Source organism: Gymnogyps californianus, chromosome 24 (assembly GCF_018139145.2).
Source record: "Gymnogyps californianus isolate 813 chromosome 24, ASM1813914v2, whole genome shotgun sequence".
NCBI lineage: Eukaryota > Metazoa > Chordata > Aves > Accipitriformes > Cathartidae > Gymnogyps > Gymnogyps californianus.
In genome coordinates this window covers 36,997-59,429 of record NC_059494.1, presented here as the reverse complement: position 1 = coordinate 59,429, position 22,433 = coordinate 36,997, and the positions used below count along the sequence as shown (strand labels likewise).

Here is a 22,433-nt window from a genome sequence, read left to right as displayed (position 1 = left end):
TAAACACTGGACAGGCATCACAGCCACTGACTGGATGTCAAGGTTTGGGCGATCGGCTGCTCCCATGTCAGAAACATGCATGTAGTTAGTGTGGCCATCTAGCGGAATTAGAGGGAAATGCGGGTCAATTAAAAACCTGGTGGGAAAAAGTATGTATGATTTTCAGATGCAGTGAACATCATAATGAGATAAGAAGCTCCAGTTTGATTGGTTATTTGTTGTTTTTTTTCCCCCATGGTAGTCAAAAAGGTTCTTTTATTAGAGTAATTGTCTCCCCAGATGATAAAATACCATCACTTTGGCGTCAATCTCTACGTAGGTTGATGCAATAGTCTGGGTCATAGGCATGACTTTTTCGACTTCTCCAAACTCCTTAAATAGTCAACCAGGAGATGGCAATGTTCCTTATGCTTATAAATGACTGTGTGGTGCTGTAAATAGAGCCTGCCCTGGCTGGAGGCGAAATCTCATAACCCCTTTTGGGATGCTACATACCTGTTGAGGACAAGGAAAGATGCTCTCCTTAAAGCTACAAATTGACAGGTCAGTTGTGCTGGAGCTTCACATTCCCATGCAATTTCTGCAGAGAAGTCCAGATACAATAATAGGGACAGCCATAGGTTATAGCTAGTGGGAGTGATTTACTTGTCCTCATGCTTAATGGTCGATCCGAATTGGGAAAGACAAAGCAGAGCAGGTCTGGGGGTATCACCACTCTTTTTTTTCTCTGTATCAGAGGTGAACATCTAAAGGATTACAGGCAAGGAGGCGCTGGATTCTAGCCAGACCCACAGAATTATTACAGTTAGTTGCTACTAAGTGTAGCCGTCTGAAAGTCTATTCTGTTTGCATTCCTAGTTTGTGTTCTTGAACAAATGACTCAAGTCTTTCTGGGCCTTAGCTTCACCACTAAACCAAAAACTTTTACACTGAGGTTGATGCCAGTGCGATCCAGACAGCCTCGCGCAACTCCCCAGTGCAATCAAAGCAGCTTTTTAGAATTTAGATGGTTTGTCCACAGGGATCCTCCTCCAGTGTGGGAAGTCTCAACCCTGAAGACCTGAAGAGTTTCACTTCCCATTAACAATGCAGGCTGTAGGATATGAAAGGGAAAAAAAAAAAAAAATCTTCACGTAACTGAGAAAAAAAAAAAAATCTCTGAAGACGGAAAAAAACCAGTGACCCTACTAATTGAAGTAACAGGATTTCTTCCTCTTAGCATCACAAAAGCCATCTTTGGTCGGTAACGCTAAGGCCATGTTGCTCCAGAGATGACTGCACAAAGACAAATTATAATTTGCATATGACAAAGTAACAGATCGTTTGCACCAATCCTGATCATGTTAGTTCTCAATGCATTCTTAAAATGATGTCAAAGCACAGCCAATGGCTGTTTCTAATCTACTTCAAGGAAATTATGGATTGCTAGGTAAAATTACTGGCCTGAAATTGGTGGAGCTTTGGACTACCCTGATGAGAAGCTAAACAAAAATGAGTCTGACTTGCACATGAAAGTCATTACTTTCCCAAGTACCTGTGCATTTTCTCTTATAGAAGCTGTGCTGGTAACTCAGTACGTAGCCTTTTTCAGAGAGTGAAGAGTGTTACGTTGCACAGTACCTACCAACATGAGATAAGATGAAAAAAAATTCTTCACCAGTTGTCCTACAGGATCCTAAGTAAATTTTGCAGTGGCAGGGTGTTCAAACTTTGACAACTGCAATTTACTAACATTCTCTCATGCTGGTGTGTATGCTAGTTAATTTTGACACGTCTGAAGTAACACAGTACTTCAATGTATTTCTGGGAGCTGTGTGCTACTGAAAGTGCAAAGGGACACCTGTAAGGCATTTTGATACTTCATCTTTGAAAGAAAGTTACATGGTTTAACATACAGCGGAATAAATTAGTTTTCCAGGGACTGCTGAAACAAAGCAATTAACTGTAAACTGGCTTTTATTTATGGAAAATGGAATGCTTCATTAACAAACATTTTAAATGGGATATGAACAACACATTACAAAACAGATGAGTTCACATTGGATTGAGTGACATAATATGGCAGCAGCTTAAAAAAAAAATATTACACTTACAGTAGCCCATAAGTTACAATTAATGGTAACCCTGGGTAACAGATTAATTTCAGTTGCCACCTTGCATTAAAAATTAAAACACATTCAGTAGCGACGGTTGAAACGAGGATCATTAGGTCTGTTTGCTCTCTCCTGGCCAGCAAATCCTTCTCCTTGCATTCCTCCTCCATGCATCATCTGACTTTGGTTGCCACCTTGCATGAAACCTCCACGCCTAGAAAGCGATTCAGACATTTTAATTTTCTGTTGTGACTCTGGTAGTCAGGTTGATAAATGGGTGTTCTTTTAAAACTTTTTGTGTGATTTTTCACTCTTCAATAGGATGCACTACAGAAAAACCATGGGAATATTTTATTATTCCTTGACATTTAAATAACAAATCAGATGCTCCCATAAAATGTTTCTTCGGCCAATTTAAATAGAAGAGATGCCCCGTGAAAGGGAAACAAACACTTTGCTCTTTTTAAAGTTCTCACCCTGACATGCCTCCACGATGCATCACATGGCCAGGTCTGCCTCGACCTCCACCTGAAAAAGTTCAAATGCTTCCTTTATATCCACAGTAATAGTTTTACTTCATCTCCAAGGATAATAATGCCTGTATTTTCTGCTTTATGTAGCACAACTAATGAGCTGTTGTGCAAGAAGCATACCTTGCCATCTCTCATGATCCCGTCCTATCATTCCTCCATCCACACTGCTCTGCCATGAACGATCTTGATGTCCTTCAAATTTTCGACCGTGATCTCCCCAGTCACGTCCATCCCTGCAAAAGTGTGAAATTCATACCTTCTCACATTAGCCAGAGCACACAAAATAGATTAAACAACTAAGTCACAAACTTACTCAAATGCTTTACCAAGGTACATGCAAATCTTATATTTATATTCCTATCTGTTAAGTCAAATCTTAGTAAAAAGCCTTCTGTTCAATCCAACTAACACGACAAATAAGAAAATAAGATTTTCTTAATCTGGTTTATGCTACATTGATGTCCCAGTTTACTCCGAACATCCTAGCTTGTTGTTTTGACCAGTCAATTTATTTTTGGTGTTGTCTGTAGGCTGGCTTACTCACAGGACTTATTAAAAAACACAACCACAACACAAAACCTCAAAACACACCCCACCCCACCCCAGTCTGTAAGCATTTTATTAACTTGTTTTCCTCTCAAAGGGCTGACAGGATGGTGCTTCCAACAACTACAAACTGGGGAAGAAACACTACCCTGAAAATATCAAGCTTTGATAGTAATGTTAGGTAAAATTAATTGAAAACATGAAGACTTTCAGATGTGAAGTTATTAAAAAAAGAATCATGCCAAGATGCATGTTTTGATGTGCAAGGCAAGCTGAAAGAGCTACTCATTTGTAGTCCATCCAACAGAGAACATACTCGGGACGAAAGTCGGAAAAAAAGAATCGTACTTCCAAAAACTGTGTCCCACTTTCACATGTGGAAATACTCCTTAGATACACAAGAAAAAATATTTTCAGTTAAGCACACTAACCGTGACTGTGGGGGTATCCCTCTACTTTCACTCATTCTTCTGTCAGATCCATAGCTACCCCAACTTTCCCGAGAGTCTCGTGAATGACGGTCTGGTCCTCCATGGCGCTCATCTGGATAATGCTAAAAGGCAAAGAACACTTACAGGACTGCCCAAAACAGACTATTTAATTGTTTAAAGTTGCTCATTGTAATTACTCAATCTCAGAATCATTTAGGATGGAAGGGACCTCCTGAGATCATCTAGTCCAACCCCCGTGCTCAAGCAGGGTCAGGCAGGGCAGGCTGTCCAGAACAGTCTCCCATCAGGTTTTGAGTATCTTCACAGCTGGAGTCTTCACAACTTTCCCATGCAACCTGTTCCAGTGTTTGACCACACTCAGTTTAAAAAAAAAAAAAAAAAAAAAAAAAAAGGTGATCTGTTTTGTCTTCAGATGGAATTTCCTGTGTTTCGGTTTGTGCTCATTGATTCTTGTCCTGTCAGCGGGCACTACTGAGTAGAACCTGGCTCCATCTTCTCCATACCCTCCCTCCTGTGAGGTATTAATGCACATTGATAAGACAACCCAGGCTGAACAGTCCCAGCTCTCTCAGCCTCTCCTCATACAAAAGATGCTCCAGGCCCTTATCATCTTTGTGGCCCTGGGCTGCACTTACTCCAGTTAGCTCTTATCTTTCCTGTTCAGGGGAGCCCAGCACTGGACACAGTACACCAGATGGGTGCCGAGTAAAGAGGAAGGATCGCCTCCCTTGACCTTCTGGCAACGCTCTTCCTAATGCAGCCCAGGGTGCTACTGACCTTCTTTGCCAGGAGGATGCAATGCTGACTCATGGTCAGCATGTTGTCCACCACGACTCCAAGGTCCTTCTCTGCAAAACTGCTTTTCATCTGGTTGGTCCCAAGCATGTACTGCTGCACAGGGTTATTCCTCCCCAGGAGCAGGACTTTGCATTTTCCGTTGTTGAACTTAATGATATTCCCCTCTGCCCAATTCTCCAGCCTATCCAGGTCCCTCCGAGTCTCACAGCTTAGCCATCAGTAAAGGGCACTTGAGGATTCCACGAGTCCACAAAATTCATCTCTCACTGCTTGAATGTGCCCTGAAGGTCTTTCCCCCAGCCCTCAAAAACATGCAAACATCTTTACTAGTTTTGCTGTTATTTCCATGCAACCTCATAGAGTGAATTTTATGCATACTTTGTACCTTTGCACCTTTGTGTCTTCTACACAATCTTTTGGAACACTCTACCTTTTTGACACAATTCACTTGTTTGATTTGTATCAGAATAACTACATCTAACTTTCATAATGAACAAGTCTTTGAACTAAATTTCATCTTATTAAACAAAACAAGGCAATCTAGTTATCGATACATATTTTGGGAAATATAATTTAATTCTTAAATACTAAAATTTAATCTGATACACACTATAGAAAACCAGGTTATAAGAAGTTAAGATGTTTCTGTAGCTTTATAAAGCAACTCACTTGTCCATCCCGATCTCCCATCATTGTCCTTGATCCATCTCTCCTACAAACAGACAATTAAAATCAGACTGTGGTAGTAAAACATACAGTAGTCTATAAAAATCCATCTACTTAACAACACAGATGAAAAATCCCGCCTCCATGTAGTGCCAACATTATCTACAAAAGGCACAAACAGCTGGAACATATGGAAACCATGACACATTTTGGATTCCTGGAAAACCCGGTTAGTCCTACGGTATAAACCAGAATATTCTCGTTAAGATGCTAGGTGCCTACAATATTATTTAGAAAATTTTCAGAATCCTACGAACGTGTGAAACAGCATTGCAAGCAGAACACTCTGAACAAGCCTGTCAGAAGGTTTAACTCATGGCACAGTACAGATCTCTTCATGGTTATATAAGAAAAAGTCCACAGCCACTAAGCCACGCTTAAAAAATAAAATGCAAACCAAACATGCAGTAAAGGCAGCAAAATGTGACATTAAATACATTTTTGTCTTTTGATTTCACGCATCACAGTGGAGGTAAGACACCAACCTGTCTATTGAATGGTCTTGATAACGGCCACGATCCCTGTGATCAAAGTCATGGAAGCGATCCTGGCGACTGAAATCTGAATGGTACCTATCATTCATTGCCATTCGTTTTGCCTCTGGCCAGTACGGATCATCTCTCCTGAAAGAATGAACATACTCATTTTAGTCAAGATAATGATTTTTGATATTGTTCCCTCCTTCCAAACTGTGCAAACCAGAAGAAGGGTAGTTAAGTTCAAAAGGGAGTTGAAAAACCTCAGAGAGGATAGTTTGACTGGGGCTATTAAATGTGATCATCTCAATGCAATCAACAACTGCTGATTAATGGACGCTGAGAGCATACAGATAGCTTTTTATAGCACCGGCTGATGAGACAGAACCTGGCAGCAATGTTTTGCACTTGCATCATTTACATTTGCTGGCTTTACCTGCCATCTATGTCATACGGTCTTCTCATTGCAGACCGACGTTCTTGTTCATAGCGCAGTTGCTCATGCTGGCGTCGCAGCTCTTCTCTTTCTCGCTGAATACGATCTTGTTCTCTTCTCCTTTCATGCTCTATGTGCATTCGTTCTCTTTCCAGTCTTTCTCTTTCCATCCGTTCTCGTTCAAGACGCTGCCTTTCAATTTCCAGTCTCTCACGAGCAATCTCAAGCCTCTCCCTTTCTTCTCGTTCCCGGATAGTCTGCAGGTGCTGCTGTCTCTCCCGACGCTCACGTGTGCTATTTTAACAGAAACAAAAGGTTACAGACCTAATACTTCAACAAATAAAAGGAAGTTAAAAAGGGGGGGGGGAAAGAAGGGGGGGAAAAAAAAAAAGTAGTATTAAAAATTAAAACTACAGTGACTACAGACTTGCGTCAGCTCCCTGAAATTATACCTGGGGGGGGCGGGGAGGGAGGGCACGGAGGGAAGACACTCAGCGTACACATGAATTACTTGTGTTTAGAGACTGATCATATTATTCCCACAAAACCCACCTGTGGGGGCAAATAATCCTCTATGGTCAGGAGAATTTGAATCCAAATGCCCCAAGCTCATTCCTTCTACTCAAATAAAATATCCAACTGAAGAAGCCAGAACAGTATGCTGGATAATATGACTCCAGTAAGGCTCAAAAATCTACCTATGAGAGAGAAACTTCTTCCTCTCCAGTAAGAATAGTGAAAGCATTTTCTCCCTGTCCAATTCAGCTTACTTTAGGTAAGTAATAAAGTTTTGTAATGTGTGCAAAATGTTTTAACATGGAATTCAAGTCACAGTTTTAGGAAGAAATTTGATGGATGGCCATTACCACCTTTATCCTGTATTAAACATCATGAAAACAGACATAAAACCCCACCAAAAATAATTAAATACCTGAATTAGGTTCTTAACTAAAAAGATACAATGTGGAAACTTTGAAGGGTTGCTGGAAAATCCCCCATTTTCTCTACAGACACAACGTATTAAATATAAAAATATTCATCTTATTTTATTTCAAACACTATGGAGACTTTGAATGCCATGACAAGAAAGACAAGGTCTTATTCTGAGAAAGCCAACTTTTCTCCTGGTCCTTCCCTGTGTATTTGAGTGCGGCAAATTTAGAATTATCATTTCACCTCTACTATAATGCATGCTCAGCTAAGGAGAGCAGCATACTTAAATCAATTTAAACGACAAAATCTACAAAATGGAACAAGAACAAAAAACAAACTGCAATTTTTTCTCCCCAAACACAATTTCAAGCTTAGTATTAACAGAGTCAATAATTGGAGCTTTCCCAATTCAATAGATATGTGGCCCACAAACATATAACAAATTACAAGTAAAAAACAAATCAAACCCCTCTTTCTCTCTTAGTCATTTTAATCAAAAGAAAATTATATCCATTCTAGGAAAAAAAAATTTTTTTTCAAACAATTTCACTGTTGCTCTTACCGGCGCTGCTCCGCCTCCCTCATTTTTCGCTGTGCTTTAATTTTGTCAAATGGCACAATGCCTTGTCTCTCTCTGCTCTCTGATTTGCGATCCTGGCTCTTAATGCTCTGTATTTAATATTGAAGTAGAGAAACTTAATGGAGTACATTTATAAAAGGACAACTATCACAAACAATACTCTAAGCTCCATTTCCATTCATACATATCATGTCTCAAAGCTTGGTCCCCACATTTTTCAAAAAAGCTGTTCTTTTTTTAACATTACAGACACGCCATATATTAACACAGTAATGTTTACCTTCCCACATTTGTTTGGCAGGATTTAATTGCTGAATATGGTATCAGCTGTATGAAAGGTATTTTATTAATTAAGATCTAAATCCACATTATAGAAACTTTAATTGGACAAACTGGTACGACAAGCGTGGGTTACATGTAGCTTGGCAGGATTCAGTATTTGTTTCTAAGGAAAACTGATGATACTTCCCATGCAGAAACATTACTTACTCTGTCTTTTGATGCAGCTGATGTTTTCACACTAATCACAGGTTCTCCTTTGGATTTATCCATTACTACTGTTCTCTCTGTTCCTTTACTTCCTAAATACATCAGAGGTTGAGGGGAAAGAGATGGAAAAAACAATCAAACTATATAACCTACACCACTCATCGCTATGCCAGAAGTTGTGTTCTCTAAAATGTGAAAACAGGCATTTAACCCTCTCTTCAAAAATCATTTTTTCACTACACCTGTTCCAAGTGCTTCTGTTAAGGATGACACAATGTCAAACACCCTCCCCCCTGCCTCTTTATACCTTCTGGATTTCCAACTAAGAACCGGAAATAATTCTAGAACATTGGCAGTTCTTTGGAAAGAACAACCTACAATTAATTATTCATACTTCACCGTACCTTTTACTCTATGAAAAAAAGAATAGCCAAATTACCTGACTTAATAGTTTTAGGTTGATCTGATGAACCAGACTTCAGTTCATCTTTATCTTTTTTTTCCTTTTCATCTTTGTCTTCTGTCTTTTTAGGATCATCTTTTTGGTCAGATTTCTCATCCCTTTTAACACTGCTAGGTCTATAGATAGATATTGATATAGATTAGACTAATACAGAGTAAGAGAAAATAAAATTAAAGGAGAATGCTAGCAACACAGTAACAAAGTAGAATTCTGATGTGATAAGACAGTCATAATTAGATTTCCAAAGACTTCCTTCTACAACTTCCTACACCATAAAGACAATCAGACCATGCTGTGCATTTGTCATAAAAACTTGGCTATGATTCAGGTATCTCAACGGGAGGCAAAAGGAAAAATTCACACCACCATGTGCTTAACACCCACAAAGTTTCTTATACAACATGACAATTATGAAGTGCCAACGTGAACCATTTTTGTTGGGCAACTAGGTGAAATAAAGGCAAAAACTTCTCAGCAAATAGCATTTAATAGGCGTTATGCCTCAAGAAGATAATTAAAGCAAAAGACTTAGTGTCTTATTCAGCTACTTTCAGTAATGCTAGAGAGAAAAACATAGTGCTGAAGCAGAACATCTTCTGGAAACAGGATCTTGGATAACTGATCTCTGTTTGTGACCACAACCACCTGAGAAAGCCCTATTCCGAGGAGAGAAAAATTTAACGAAGAAACAGTGACATACTGATCAAAATTCTCAAATGGCCTTTCCTATAGATTTATGACATGAAAGCACCACGATCTTTACTAAAAACCAGATATAGCTAAATTAAAAGGTATGCTTGAAAATGCAACTTTCCAATGCCTACCTTAAAGCACATAACAGAAACGTGTTAAGTTAGGCACCGAACATCAACAGAAGTTTATCTTGTACTGAAAGTTGGACAAATGCATCTATCGCTCTTTTTGAACGTTTGTCACAGAAATTCTTACTGTAGCTTTGTTTTTCCTGACAAAACAACATAGACTGAAGAACAGCAAAACACCTTTGGACAGAGAATTTTTAGAACAGTACCTCTCACTGACTGACTCTTTCTTTGCTTCATTCTCTTTTTTTTCACTTGGCTTCTTCCCAGCAGGTTCATTTTTTGCCTGAAATTTATTTTCACATCATCAGCTGAGAATGTGGTCTTGATCATTTGTACAATCTGATGGTAATGGGATATCTTTGAGGATCAGTACTCACTTTTTCTACAGAAATTATTTTCCCATGTAACTCTGTTTTGTGGAGGTGAGTAATACACTTTGTTGCTTCCTCAGCTGTAGACATCGTAACAAAGCCGTAACAGCGAGCACCAGGACTGCGAGCATTAGTGACCACTTTTGCACCTACCACCTTTCCAAAACAAAGAGGTATTACACTCACTGTTAACAAGTGCCCGCCATTTAACAGCAAGAAGTACAAGCTCCATTTCTACTCTGTTTTATTGCTGTCCATCATCACTCAGGAAACTTCTATTTTTAAGAGATTAACATATACAAAAGGAGCATTGCTTGGAGCCAGTGCAATGCTGCAAAAGCTCAATCAATAGATGGGAGCCAAAGACTGAATTCTGTTCTGAAGAAAGCCCATTTAAAAAGGGGGGGGGGGGGGGAAGCCTAACTTTACATCAACAACATCATTTTGCTTAAGTATAAAGGAGTAAAAACCTAATAAAAATTTGTAAGCCAATTTCCACCCACATGCTAATGCTAGCTCAACTGCTAAGTCCCATCTCCCCTCGAAAAAATGTTCTCATGTCACTGCTTAGAGGCAGACCCACAATGTTATCTACACTCTTTTTTAACAAACAGGGTTTCCCCAAAAAGTGTAACTCGAAAAAGCCCACATAAAACACCTGTTTTCATAAACGGTGCCTAGTTATGCTCATATTTTCAATACAGCTCACTTTGTATTACAGAAATCAATCATATTTCACAGAGGTGTCATATTTTAAAGTACAGCTGAATAAATAATATACTTTTGAGCATTTGATTTATTGCAGATGTACACCTACTTCTAGGAAGCTTTGCCTCTGCTAATACTCCAAAGAAAATAACAGTAATTTTATTTAAACGGCTAAACGTTACCATGGCATCTACTCTACCAAGTAGAGGCAAATACTAGGTTGGCTGTCGCATAATTTTTAATTACATTTAAAATTTTGCGGTATATCTCTATGATCAACATTCCAGGTTACCAGATGGAGTTCTGAACAAATAAATGGAAGGAAAGTATTGCATTTTTATTGTTACAAGGAACATTAAAAAGATTTTACTAGTCTCATGACTTTCAGACAAACTCAAAGCTGTGCTACACTTAATCTATTTTTGTACCTATTGTAAAGTCATACTTAAGTTCTACAGTATTTTTGTTAAACATTCAATAGCAGATTGCTAGCACATACAGTTTTCTTCTACTACAATCTGCTGACAGTCATCTTTAAATAGGCTTCAAAGATTTGACAAAAATCCTTACTGATGTCTCTGACATCAGTCTTGTATTAAACTAGCTCTTTCAATTTTCCAACTGACAGGGAGATTTAACTTGCCATTTTGTCTATCATTAATAACAACTGCAGGACTCACCCCCCCCCGCCCCGAAACCAAACCAAACCAAACCAAAAACCCTCCCAAACTACCCAAACAAGTGCTTTTTAAAGCAATTGCCAACTCTAGACAGAAATAAAACTTCAGGTACCAAGGCAATTCTTAAGATATTCCCCAATGATTATGTTTCAACATTTACTGCATGTTTTACTTAGTCCTAGGGAAGTCTTTAATAAACAATGTTAAATTCACAGTTAACTCTGAATTTCCAATGGATGAAGATAGTACACTACAGCACAGGAGACAGAAGTATATGTAAACAGTCATGGACTGTTTCAAATAAGGGTCCATAAATGGAATTTTATATTGGTTTGGAAGTGAGCGACAGAATAAAAAAGCAGTCATTCAGCGTGTACTTCGGCAATATTTTCCTTGATATCCCACAATATTTTTGGTAATTTAATTCCTTTCACTGGTATTTTCAGTGACAGGAGCTTAAGAAGTCTGATTAAGACAGTTTCAAGTGAAAAAAACCCAAATGAAACCAAAACAAAAAACCCCTTACCTTCCCATATTTGCTAAACAGATTCTTCAAATCTGTAGCTCTGGTAGTGGAAGCCAGTCCACTCACCCAAAAGTTTCTACCAGAACCGCTAGCAGTGCGACCTAATTAGGAAAACACACAAACAAACCCAAAACATATCCAAAATCCTAATTCTTTCAACAACTACTTCTGATTTAAAAAGGAGCAGTTCCACAAATCTTTTATTTAAATTACAGAGCAAATGAAATGCAATGCATAACGTTCTCCCGCTATGATTCACATTCCTGAAGGCAAGTTGTATTACAAGTCCAAAAACTTTAAGATGGAAGTACAAGCTTTGATACATGCAATAGAAGTATGTTACATCATTCTTCAAGAAAGAAACTGGACTACAGCATCTCTGAAGTAACTCTGGCTCTTCAGAATGTGCCTGGATAGATCCCAGTAACTCTGCACTTACAGGAAAAGAGAGAAGACCTGCTAGAGTTGCAGGAACTGTGTTAGTACCCATGGATGCTCCGTTTTGCCCTCCTAATCTCCTCGACTCCAAAGGACTGATGATGGGATGCAGACTTAACTGTACCTCTCAAGGAAAGACATTCACCATAAAGAAAGGAAGAAAATTTCTCTCCTGTTTCTGCCCACACAGATTGCACAGTTGGGGTACGAAGCCTGTGACTTCAGCTACAGGAGTCAGAAAAGACCTAGCTTTCTTTAACTATGCAAGAACTACAGAACACCTGTCCAATTTGGCATCTAAACTAGAAAGATAATTTTATAAATGCATATGTACTTGTAAAGTCTGAAAACCCAACATCTAGTGATTAAAAAGTGTTCGAGCTGAACTCGAAGTTTGAGTGTTTGCATTTCAGTGTGAAGCACTTATGCAGGGATACTGTTTCCAGTCTCCTTTGAAATGTCTTTACTGTCCTTCTATCAGTCTTGGTACTGTTCAGTTCCAAGGCTTCAATGAATGGAGTGAAGCAGGTTTCAGTCCAGCTACCTGCTTCCAAACCATCTGCCTTTTTTTTTTTTGGTGATATATGGAATTTCTCCGAACTGCTTTCATCGAGGGGAGACATTTCTTCCAGAACCTTTGTAAAATGCTATTTTATTCAGGCGTCTTTCCATCTCTTACTTCCTGACTTCCTGATAATTTTTGTCATTGTCTCAAACATGAGCTTAGCATTGAGAACATTGTTGTTAATATTTATACAAGTTCCCTAGGGAAGCATGCAATCATTTGTGCTAATCTCTAAAAAAAAAGAGGTATTTTGTATAAAGGAGACTAAGTCTACACCTGTCATCTTCTAGTCTCAAGAACTGCATGGACAAAGGTGTGCCATGCATGCAAACACATGGGAGATATATTGTCTTGGTGTTTCAAAAAGCTGAGCCATAGGCTTTGATGCTTTTACTCCACACGCCTCCTCTATAATTTTAAAAAAGCCACCTGCAGTTACACTGGCACTAGCATCCTGGAGAAAGAGAAAAATGAGTACTTTCTTCTTTCCTCTATTTTACTGATGATTTTTTAGATTATTTAAACTCTGTTAATGTCATTTTTTAATAAGCTTCAATCAGTCTTAACATCTCCAGTTTTTGCCCTCCCATAGGACTTAAAAGCGGTGCTCCTGCAATGGTACTGCACTTCCAAGATGAAGAAAGACTGGGACTATAAAGTCTTCTCTAACTTAGAAACTGGAACTATATAGGTATTGGGAGCCAACCCTCAACACTGGAGACATCTTTCAGATATGCGTAAATCAACTGCCAAGTCCACCAGACTTATGAGCTCATAAATTTATTTTTCTATGCTCTTATTAATACAGCTCTCATAATGAATGCATGGAACATGGAAAACTCCTCGTCCTAGATAAAATCCTTTCATACAGGTGTGGAAATAGCAACGTATGAGTCAGAACTGACTTGTATATAGTTCTGTACCTTTCTTCTGGCTCAACCACTTTGCTCTGCATGCGGAGAGAGTTACATAATCAAGTAGCTACCTCTCCCCCGTGCTGTTTACTAAGCCAGAAAATGATTTAAACAAATATTATGGAACACAGCACATCCTTTGGAGGAAGGCATGCAGGGGCAAGGTTGTTATCAGACACCCAAGTTCCTGAAGGCTGTTTTGAATGCAAACTTCAAGAAGAGTTTTCCCAGTCCACAAAAATAACACACTCAAGTCCTTGGGTAAATGACAGCACGCACAAAACACTCCTTTAAATATTCTGAAATAAGAGAACACAAGATTACAGACTGTAAGAAAGAGGTAAACAGACCCTGATGGAGCTGATGGTGAGGTCCAGTAGCTTGCACAGAGAGGTATAACCCCGGATCTTGGAAAAAGCAGCTGACAGTAAGTTCAGTTTGTGTTGTAAAACCCAAACAAAACCAAAGAAATTCTTCCTGTCCAGTCGGTAGACAGTCTCATAATGAGTTTCTTGCCTACTATAGGAATTGCTGGAACTTCCACGCTTACAATGCTGAACTACCTGCCTGCAGTACATAAGAAGAACGTTAACAGTCAGTTCTAAATTTTCTGCCCTGGTGAGGCAGGAGAGAATAGAGAGGTGAGGTGAGCTGCAAAGACTCAGCAGCCTGATGTATTAAAAGGAAGAAGTATGATGAAAACAAGGAGCAGGCACCTGACACTGTTGATCAAGAAATTCTCATCTTGCTTATGATGCATATTTGCACCGTAAATAGGATCTGCATGGACAAAGATTTAATAACAATCTAATCTGGAGACAATGTTAAGCTGTAAGTTTCTGTGGCATTTAAATACGTGAATACTAGATTCCAAATTATTTCAGCAAAACAGAAGACGGTATGAAGAATCACAAGCGTATAGTAAAGCAAACACAATTGCGAAAAGGCTCTTGACTCACTAACAGCTGTTGGTAAGCATCTTCAGTGCCATGAAGGGCATATTTGCCACGTATTAACGTCTACCTTTGAAGATCAAGATACAAACAAAAGGGTGTGACACAGACATCCTTAGAAAATGCATAAAAGGGAAATAGGTTTTTTGGCATAAATAGATTAAAAAAAAAAATCCAGAAAGAGGTGAATAATTTATGGTATTTGACAACTGCAGATTCCAATGCTTTTCCGCTGAAATACCCCATCCAATACAAAAACAGTTTCTCCAAGCAATCATTAAAGTTCTATTTTTGAAAGAAACATACCTTTCTCATCCTTTGAGATCATCTTTGTATCTCTGTCCTCCTCAACAGGGCTAAAGACAAAACACCACAATGTTCCAGTCAGAAAGAAAAGTGACTAACCATAAATTACGAAAAATGCTAAAATTAAATACCTACCAGAAAATATGTTGCAAATGAAAACACACCTTTGTATACTAGCTTTAAGAAATCTGACAAGAAATAATGAAGTCAGATTCTTAAACACACTTATATTAGGAAGACGTTTACAAATAAGAGTAATTTAAGAAAACAACCTTTGAAGGTTGAGGAAGGAAAGAAATCAAACCCTCTGTGTTTAAAAGTAAAAAAAAAAAATACCTGCACATGGAGAAATAAAACAGACTCTTTAGGAATAGGCTACAATTTCATCAGTCTCGGTGGCCAATTGAAGGAAACAGCTTATTCGCATCACTTAACGACCAATGAAAAAAAGATAGCATCTGGTCTATAACGGAGAAAAAACAAACCTCTTTTTCTGATCACCGCCCTCACTGGTTGAGGACTCTTTAGTAGCAGGGGATTCCTCAGAATTAGCTTTGTCTTCTGTTTTCTTGGCACCTTCTTTGCTATCTTTGGCTTCGGGACCCGCGCCTTTTTCCGCTGTCTCCCCACTAGAGGCTTCCAGGCCTTGGGAGCGTTTGCTACTCTGATCGCTTAGGGTCTCTACTACTAAAGATTCAGAGTCCGGTTTCTCTTCCTCTATTGTCTGTTCACTTGTCTCCCCTTTTGCTACAACTAAACGCTTTGCTTCCTTCCTTGCCATAGCTTGTGCCGATTTGCTGTCCAAATCTAAAGCATCTTCCTCCAACTGAGCGGCAGCAAGAGCGTCCTCTTCCTCTGCTAGCCTCTTGCCTGGCACCACGTTACTTGCTTCCTGTGCATGTGGCCGCTCCGCTTCAGAAGTTTCTTCGTTAAGTAGTTCAGATTTACAAGTTTCCCCCAAAATGTCGAGTATTTTCTCATTTTCTACGGATTTAACAGGAATAGAATGGCACAAGATTTAATCACCAGGGAAATACAGCAATCACAAATGTGGAACTGGCATGGCTGCCACACTAACACCAAGAGAACTTCTAAGCTACACAGAGATTGGAAAACCCTAGTGTACACAGTGTTAAAAGTACTATGCTAACTGCTGTCTGACAAACTACCAAATCAGCCCTACAATGTTAACAGGGAAGAAAAATGCCCCCATAGATTTAACAAAAACCTTCTGGCTGATCCTTGATATTCTTCATGAAATCGTTCAGCTCTGTTTCTTCTCTAGTTAGCTTCCAGAGTCCGAGATGCTTAACTGAACGTATCAAGGCACTGAGGGTTCAATTTTTAAATTTCTGTGAAATTCTTTTAGCAGACAGTCCAACATGAGAACTGGGCATCTTCTGATGGTGCATGAGTGTGTTTGCAGTCCAGAAAGTGAAAAGTATCTGTATGAAATTTCCATGAAGAAACTCTCTTCTTTCTTCTGTATCCAGTAACTAATCTTTACATTTTAATGCCCTACAATATCTTTTTACTGCTTTCACTGCTTTCTACTTAGTAACAGAGTTAAGGTGTGTGCGATATCACAAGATCTGTTTACAAGCAGAATCTTTAGCTTTTAAACTGTGATTAACTTCTCTAAATCCATTTATGTAGTTTAACAGGTTTTTAAACCATTTCATTTCACTGGAAATATTTCAAAGATGACAAGCATCACTTCACAGATCTGGGGATATGATTGGGTTTCCAATCTCTATGACCCTGCATGATCTGGATTGTCCATCATAAAAATAATGCAAATTATGTTTGTTTGCCTGGTTTTTTAATAGTTAATGGTTTAAAAAGTATTAGTTGAAAAGACAGGAATATGTTTTTCTTTAACAGTACCTGGCTCCAAGTGTAGCTTCTCCATTTTCTGTTTGGGAAAATAAACACAGAATAAGGATTTTATGAAATGTGTTTTGTAACTCAGAATAACAGGAACCCCCCGCCCAATCCCAAGACTGAAAACTACACAAATCCACCTAGCACATTTAGCACTTTTTATCACCATCCACTGGAACTGAGTATTTTATATAGGTAATTTTTCTGGCACATTACAGCCAAATCAAAATATCAGCCACAATTGCCTTCTCATATCTGACTTGGAATGTTAGAGAGACCAATAAAGTATCTTTGTGTACCGCATCAACTGCAGAGTGAAAAACAAACCCAGCTACTACTTGATATAATCAGCAGGAGAAAGAAGAAATCAACAGTACAAGACCATTTTTATTTGTCACAAAAGTGGAGGAAGTCTTGATAGCTGACTGAAAAGTAGGGAAAGAACACAGGGCATTCTCATTTGACAGACATTATTCTGAGCAAGATCACATATGTCTTGGATTCTGTTACAATTTCATATCATGGTCATGTTTTTTTTGTCGTATGACCATAGAGTGAATACTGATAATAACAATCTGAAATACAGCTACATTTTCAATTTACCTTCATTTCAATTAAATCAGAAGAAGAGGCATCTAAATTGTTTTCAATTTCATCATAATCTTCCTAAAAGAGTAAAAAAGGAATTATAGCATTTCTTACAAAAAGTAACGCTAGCTTACGGAGAAATACTACCGTGTTCAATTTTCCCTAGCAATAATACGAGAAATATTTTCCAGTATTTGACAGATCTCAATTGCTACTTCAGATTGTGACCTAAGAATGAGGAGCAACATATAAATATTCTTGATGATTAAATATCTTTCTCCAGTTACCTTTAATTTTAATTTTGACATGACATTGTCTGTTTCAAAGTTAAGTCTTATTTAGAGAGGAAATTTATTTCACATTTCTGTGGTTACTGTACATAACATGCTTTTCCATTTTCCCACTTTTTTACTTCTTTAGTTTCTAACTGAAAAAAGAAGTTAGAAATGAAGGTGACTTAGGTTTCTACTTTTCCAAAAACAAAACACGTCCCCAAAATCTTCCTTCCTTAAGAGCTGATGGTAAGACTCAACCAAAGCTCATTGGTTACATGATTCACAACAGCTCTAATTTACAGAGCACCACAAAATTGCCTTTCAGGTTAACTGGATGTTGTCACAATGGCTCTGTTTTCATAAGGTAAATGATAAAAAGTTGAGACAGACACCATAGGCCTAAAATAAAAAAAAAAAAACAACAACATAAGGAGGCAAGGAAGGATAATACGTTCAGTTCTGGGAGTGAACAGCCTAAAATAAAAAAACCCACAAGGATCCAAGGAAGGATAGTATTTGGGGAGTGAATGTAACATATAGATTACCCTGCTCATTCAGTAGCAGGAGACTGTGCTGTCTGTAAAAGACATTGCAAGTTGCTCTCAAAACTACGTCAAAAGCCCGGCAATGTCAGAACAGGGCAATACACAATACATAAAGATTTTCTTGTTTTATTAATCTCTATGAGAAAACTGTACAACATAAACTCTTTAAACCAGAGCATTGTTCCTGCAGAAAAGATTTCCAAATTATCTGAGAGTTGAAAACGCTATGTTTCTCTCTTCTCCCCCCCCCCCCCATATGCGTATATACACTTAAACACATATAGATGGGAAGAGGGAACACCGAAATTAATACATTACTTTCAATTCCAGACTTCTTTCACAGCAAGCAAAGATGTTATTGCAAGGTAAAGAAGGCTGTGACTGGTCTACTGTGAACATTTCAAGCCTCTGATAGGTCCAAGAACATTTACGACTTAAAGAGTAGGACATGAGAGGTGTTAATGTGAAATAGAATCCATATGACATTCATGTCTTATATTCTATTACACTGAAATAACTCATTCATGTGCCCATATACTTATTAAATACCTTCTGAAAATTTACAAAGACCTCCACTCACTTACCTCATTTTCTGTTAGCTGATCTGGAAGTTCTTTCATTTCTGCTTCGACATTGTCTTTATTATCAGACAGAGAATCGAGAATATTATCAGGACTATAGTCTTCTCCACAGTCTACAGCACTGCTGTTATCTATTTCAGCTTCATCTAACACACTAATATCCATCATGTCAATATCTTGCAAGGTATCCAGACTTGCTTCGATATCCTCCTACAGAAAGAAAAAGGGTAGATGTGTATTTATTGTGGGTTAAATGATGCATATTCTTAGTAACAGCAATCATGATTTCACTTACGTGCCCATCTCTAGAGTTTTCTTCTAGTCCATTGTCTTCAACACCTTCTTCTTCTGGTTTTCTTCCTAAGAACAGCATCACTCAAGTGAGATATAGCACTACATTTCATAACACGTCTACTCTTTGCTGAATTATCTATTCAACACTGAGTTTGTTTCAACAAATAATCATTAAGACCCTGATTCAGAAGTCCAGGTCTGTCTGGATAAAATGGAAGATGACTTGCCACTTGATACAAGCGAACGGCATGAGCATGAACTAGAAGTAGCACAGCTGTATTTTTCAACAGCTACAGTCCTCTCATTCCACAACACTTCAATACCTAAAAAGATAACACTGTCTAGGAAGGTGTTCCATTTAAAAGAAACACCCTATCATTGTTACAAAAACCCTCCCTCTTGCCATTTAAATAATTAAACTGATTTAGAAGTAGTCTTCACTTTTAAGATCTTGGACACACAGATCATATTTAGGCACATCTGTCACCAGCAAACTTGTATCGCTATTCAAAACCAACTGCTCCTTCTCTATTTTTACCCCGTTATCTTAAAGGAAGCAGCTTAAAAGTAAGTTTCAGAAAGTATCTTTTAAGAACTGGTTATGAGCAATTCAAATAAACCACATGTAACATGGCCCACAAAATACTTAATGTTTTTGAAGCAAAATATACTTAAATCACTAATGAGCTATTTCAGAACAGTTTATTTTCAAAACAAGACAGTTATAAAATGAAATATGGCACTAACAAAACTTATACGTTTGTTATTTGTGCAACAATGGTTCTAATTATTCCCACTGTAATTTCTCGCATCTAAAAATGTATCCCAATGATGACGGAGGTTTAAAGGCTTCTATGAAAAAAGGAAAATGTATATAGTTACGGCACAGAAATTAGTACCCTGGGTGTTGTGGAGCCACCTTAATATACATTGGCAGAGCTTTCCATGGGAGCTTACGCTGCAGCTGCTTGCTCTATACCTGACAATTCTACACTCACGGTCACAAGTACAGAAGCACCTGCAGCTTACCGTCTCATCTACAGGTTTCACTTCTTGCTAATGGAAGTACAGTTAGTTATCATATTATCGTTTAAACTTGTTATCGCTCACTAACGCAACAGAGTTTTACCATTTTCCATAAGGGAAAAAGAAAAAGCACTTTTTTTTTTTTTTTTTTTAAATTAAACTAATGAAACAGAAGAAATCAACATCATATGCTAAGTTCTAGCTAAATGGAAACAAAGGAACTGTATTTGTCTAGACTCCGTACCTTTGCTAGTTCTCTTTGGCATTCTCTTGTTGGTCAGTTCTGAGGCCACAGGAATTTCATCAGGATCTCCTCCTTCCTCCTCAATGGCCTATCAGAGACAGCAGTATGACATTTATTGTATTGTTTGTTGGTGTGCGTTTGTACTGGTTTTGGATGGGACAGAGTTAAATTTCTTCACAGTAGCTTGTATGGGGCTATGTGTTGGATTTGTGCTGAGAACAGTGTTGATAACACAGCGGTGTTTTAGTTGTTGCTGAGCCGTGCTTACACAGTGCCAAGGCCTTTTCTGCTTCTCACACTGCCTCGCCAGCGAGCAGGCTGGGGGTGTACAACAAGATGAGAGGGAACACAGCCGGGACAACTGACCCCAACTGACCAAAGAGATATTCCATACCATATGATGTCACGCTCAGCACTAAAACTGGTGGGGGTGGAAGTTGGCAAGGCTGCCATTACTTGGGGACTGGCTCAGCATCGGTTGGTTGACAGTGAGCAATTGTTTTCTTTTACATCACTTGCTTTTCTTGGGTGTTTTTTTCCTTTTTCCTCCTCTGTTGTTTTTTTTGCCCTTCCATTTTTTTAAATTATTAAACTGTCTTTATCTCAATCCATGAGTTTTCTTTCACTTTTACCCTTCCAATTCTACCCCGCATCCTGCTGGGAGGAAGAGGGCGAGTGAGTGGCCATGTGGTGCTTAGCTGCCTATGAGGGCTAAACCACAACAGCATTATTAAGGATTTGTCAGATAGAAACACTAGTGTCTCACCCTCGTTCAGGTCATACAGCCGGGCAGCCATATCAGCCGTTAGAAACACTGAATACTAAGGTGTTTTAACACAACCCCACAGCCAAATCAAGCTACGACTGAGGAGCAAAGTTCCCCTCATCTGTAAACAAGGCTCCCTACCCTCATCTGTAAACAAGGCTCCCTACTTGGCAGATAAGCGCTTTAACTGTATAAAACTGACAGTGACCGCTACAGGAACTCAAGCGCATCCGCCAGTATTTTTTCCTCAACGTGCATGCCTATTAGAACCCATAAAAGGGTCAGGACGGACTACACTGTTCTGGCCTCATGGAAGTCTGTGAAAATACATTCCAAAGAGGTGGGAGAGATGCAGTCAGGTGAAGTGTGTACAGAGGAAACAAGAGAAGACATACGGGAAAGGGGAGCGTGTGTATATGCTGGGGGAATGGGAGAGGAAATGGGGGAAAGACGCTCGTACATCAGGAACAGGTAACGAGAGAAAGACCTGGGCCACTGCAGAGTGAAATCAGATTAGCGTTCCAAAGGAACGGCTGAGGTGCGAGTGGCGGTGTGGATGCCCCCACGCTGGAGCACGAGCGGGTGGCACGGCTCTCCGCCGGGGCGCTCGGGGCGGTGCCAAGAAGGACCGCAGCGGCGGGGCTGCCAGCGGTCCCCGCAAGGGCAACGGCTCTACAGTGGTCCGAGGAAAGGGGCACGCTGGTGCTAAAGGACACCCCGCGGCTCCCCGGGACCAGCACTGGGAAGCAGCGGGGGGGCACGGCGGCGCGGCGCCGCGGGACTCCAGCTCGAGCTCCCCTCAGGGCCTCCCTCGGCTCGGGACTCCGGGCTAGACTCCGAGCGCGCATGCGCCAAGTGCCCTCGGGCCGGGGACAAAGGACCCGGATGACACCTCCCCCTCCCCCGCCCCCTCTCCCGCCGGGTTTGTGCCTCACCTTCCTCAGCCGCTCCATGAGAACGCTCTTGTTGCCGCCGCTGTCTAGGTTACGGCGCTTGAGCTCGGCCCGCAAGTCGATGACTCGCAGCTCGCTCAGCCGCCGGGTTTCGGGTTCTGAGCCGAAAGCCACGGCCCCACCAAGGGATGTGAAGTCCCCCAGCCCGGCCGCTGATTGACTCTCCGCCATCAAGGCCCCTTCGATATTCCGCCTCAAGCCCGAACGCACGGGAGAATACAGCACAATCAGGCAGCTAACCTTGCGATCACAGCACAAAATGGTGGGGAGGCCAAGACGCGCCGAGGGGAGGGGGAAAAAGCGCGCTACGCGCAGGCTCGGAGAGAAGGGCGACAACGAGCAGGGGGGAGGGGGAAGGCGGGGCCTGGAAGAAAACTTGAATGACAACTTTTGCGCAGGCGCAGGCGGCATCGCTCGCGTCTAAGGACGGCTCGCGAGCTCTCGCGCATGCGTCCGAGGGCCGAAAC

General features: G+C 39.9%; 1 protein-coding gene across 5 annotated transcripts; it reads right to left on the bottom strand.

The window, feature by feature from the left end:
• Nucleotides 1–1,940: 1,940 nt before the first annotated feature.
• On the bottom strand, nucleotides 1,941–22,227 carry LOC127025648 (scaffold attachment factor B1-like). 5 transcript variants are annotated; one of them, XM_050910711.1, is made up of 21 exons: nucleotides 21,949–22,227; nucleotides 20,248–20,335; nucleotides 18,979–19,043; nucleotides 18,683–18,893; nucleotides 17,298–17,356; nucleotides 16,698–16,725; nucleotides 15,296–15,794; nucleotides 14,811–14,860; nucleotides 11,635–11,735; nucleotides 9,727–9,876; nucleotides 9,556–9,632; nucleotides 8,502–8,641; nucleotides 8,063–8,154; nucleotides 7,556–7,662; nucleotides 6,061–6,354; nucleotides 5,634–5,768; nucleotides 5,092–5,134; nucleotides 3,604–3,725; nucleotides 2,747–2,859; nucleotides 2,570–2,621; nucleotides 1,941–2,307 (listed from the first exon to the last, which is right to left on the bottom strand). In XM_050910711.1, exons 1-21 carry the CDS (start codon nucleotides 22,135–22,137, stop codon nucleotides 2,178–2,180), a joined length of 2,745 nt encoding a protein of 914 aa, XP_050766668.1. In that variant the 5' UTR covers nucleotides 22,138–22,227; the 3' UTR covers nucleotides 1,941–2,177. The 5 variants fall into 5 exon arrangements, with proteins under 5 accessions (XP_050766668.1, XP_050766669.1, XP_050766666.1 ...); XM_050910712.1 differs by having other exon boundaries at nucleotides 3,610–3,725; XM_050910709.1 differs by having other exon boundaries at nucleotides 5,634–5,771; nucleotides 17,298–17,360; nucleotides 18,687–18,893.
• Nucleotides 22,228–22,433: the final 206 nt, after the last annotated feature.

Bases quoted from the DNA above. Each gene is read 5' to 3' on its own strand.
- LOC127025648 (XM_050910709.1), bottom strand. From the start codon at position 22,137: ATGGCGGAGAGTCAATCAGCGGCCGGGCTGGGGGACTTCACATCCCTT. The intron at 17,361-18,686 runs GTAAGTGAGTGG...TTACTCTTTTAG, and splicing joins ATCAGCTAACAGAAAATGAG to GAAGATTATGATGAAATTGA. The intron at 8,155-8,501 runs GTAATTTGGCTA...TGATGTATTTAG, and splicing joins ACCTAAAACTATTAAGTCAG to GAAGTAAAGGAACAGAGAGA.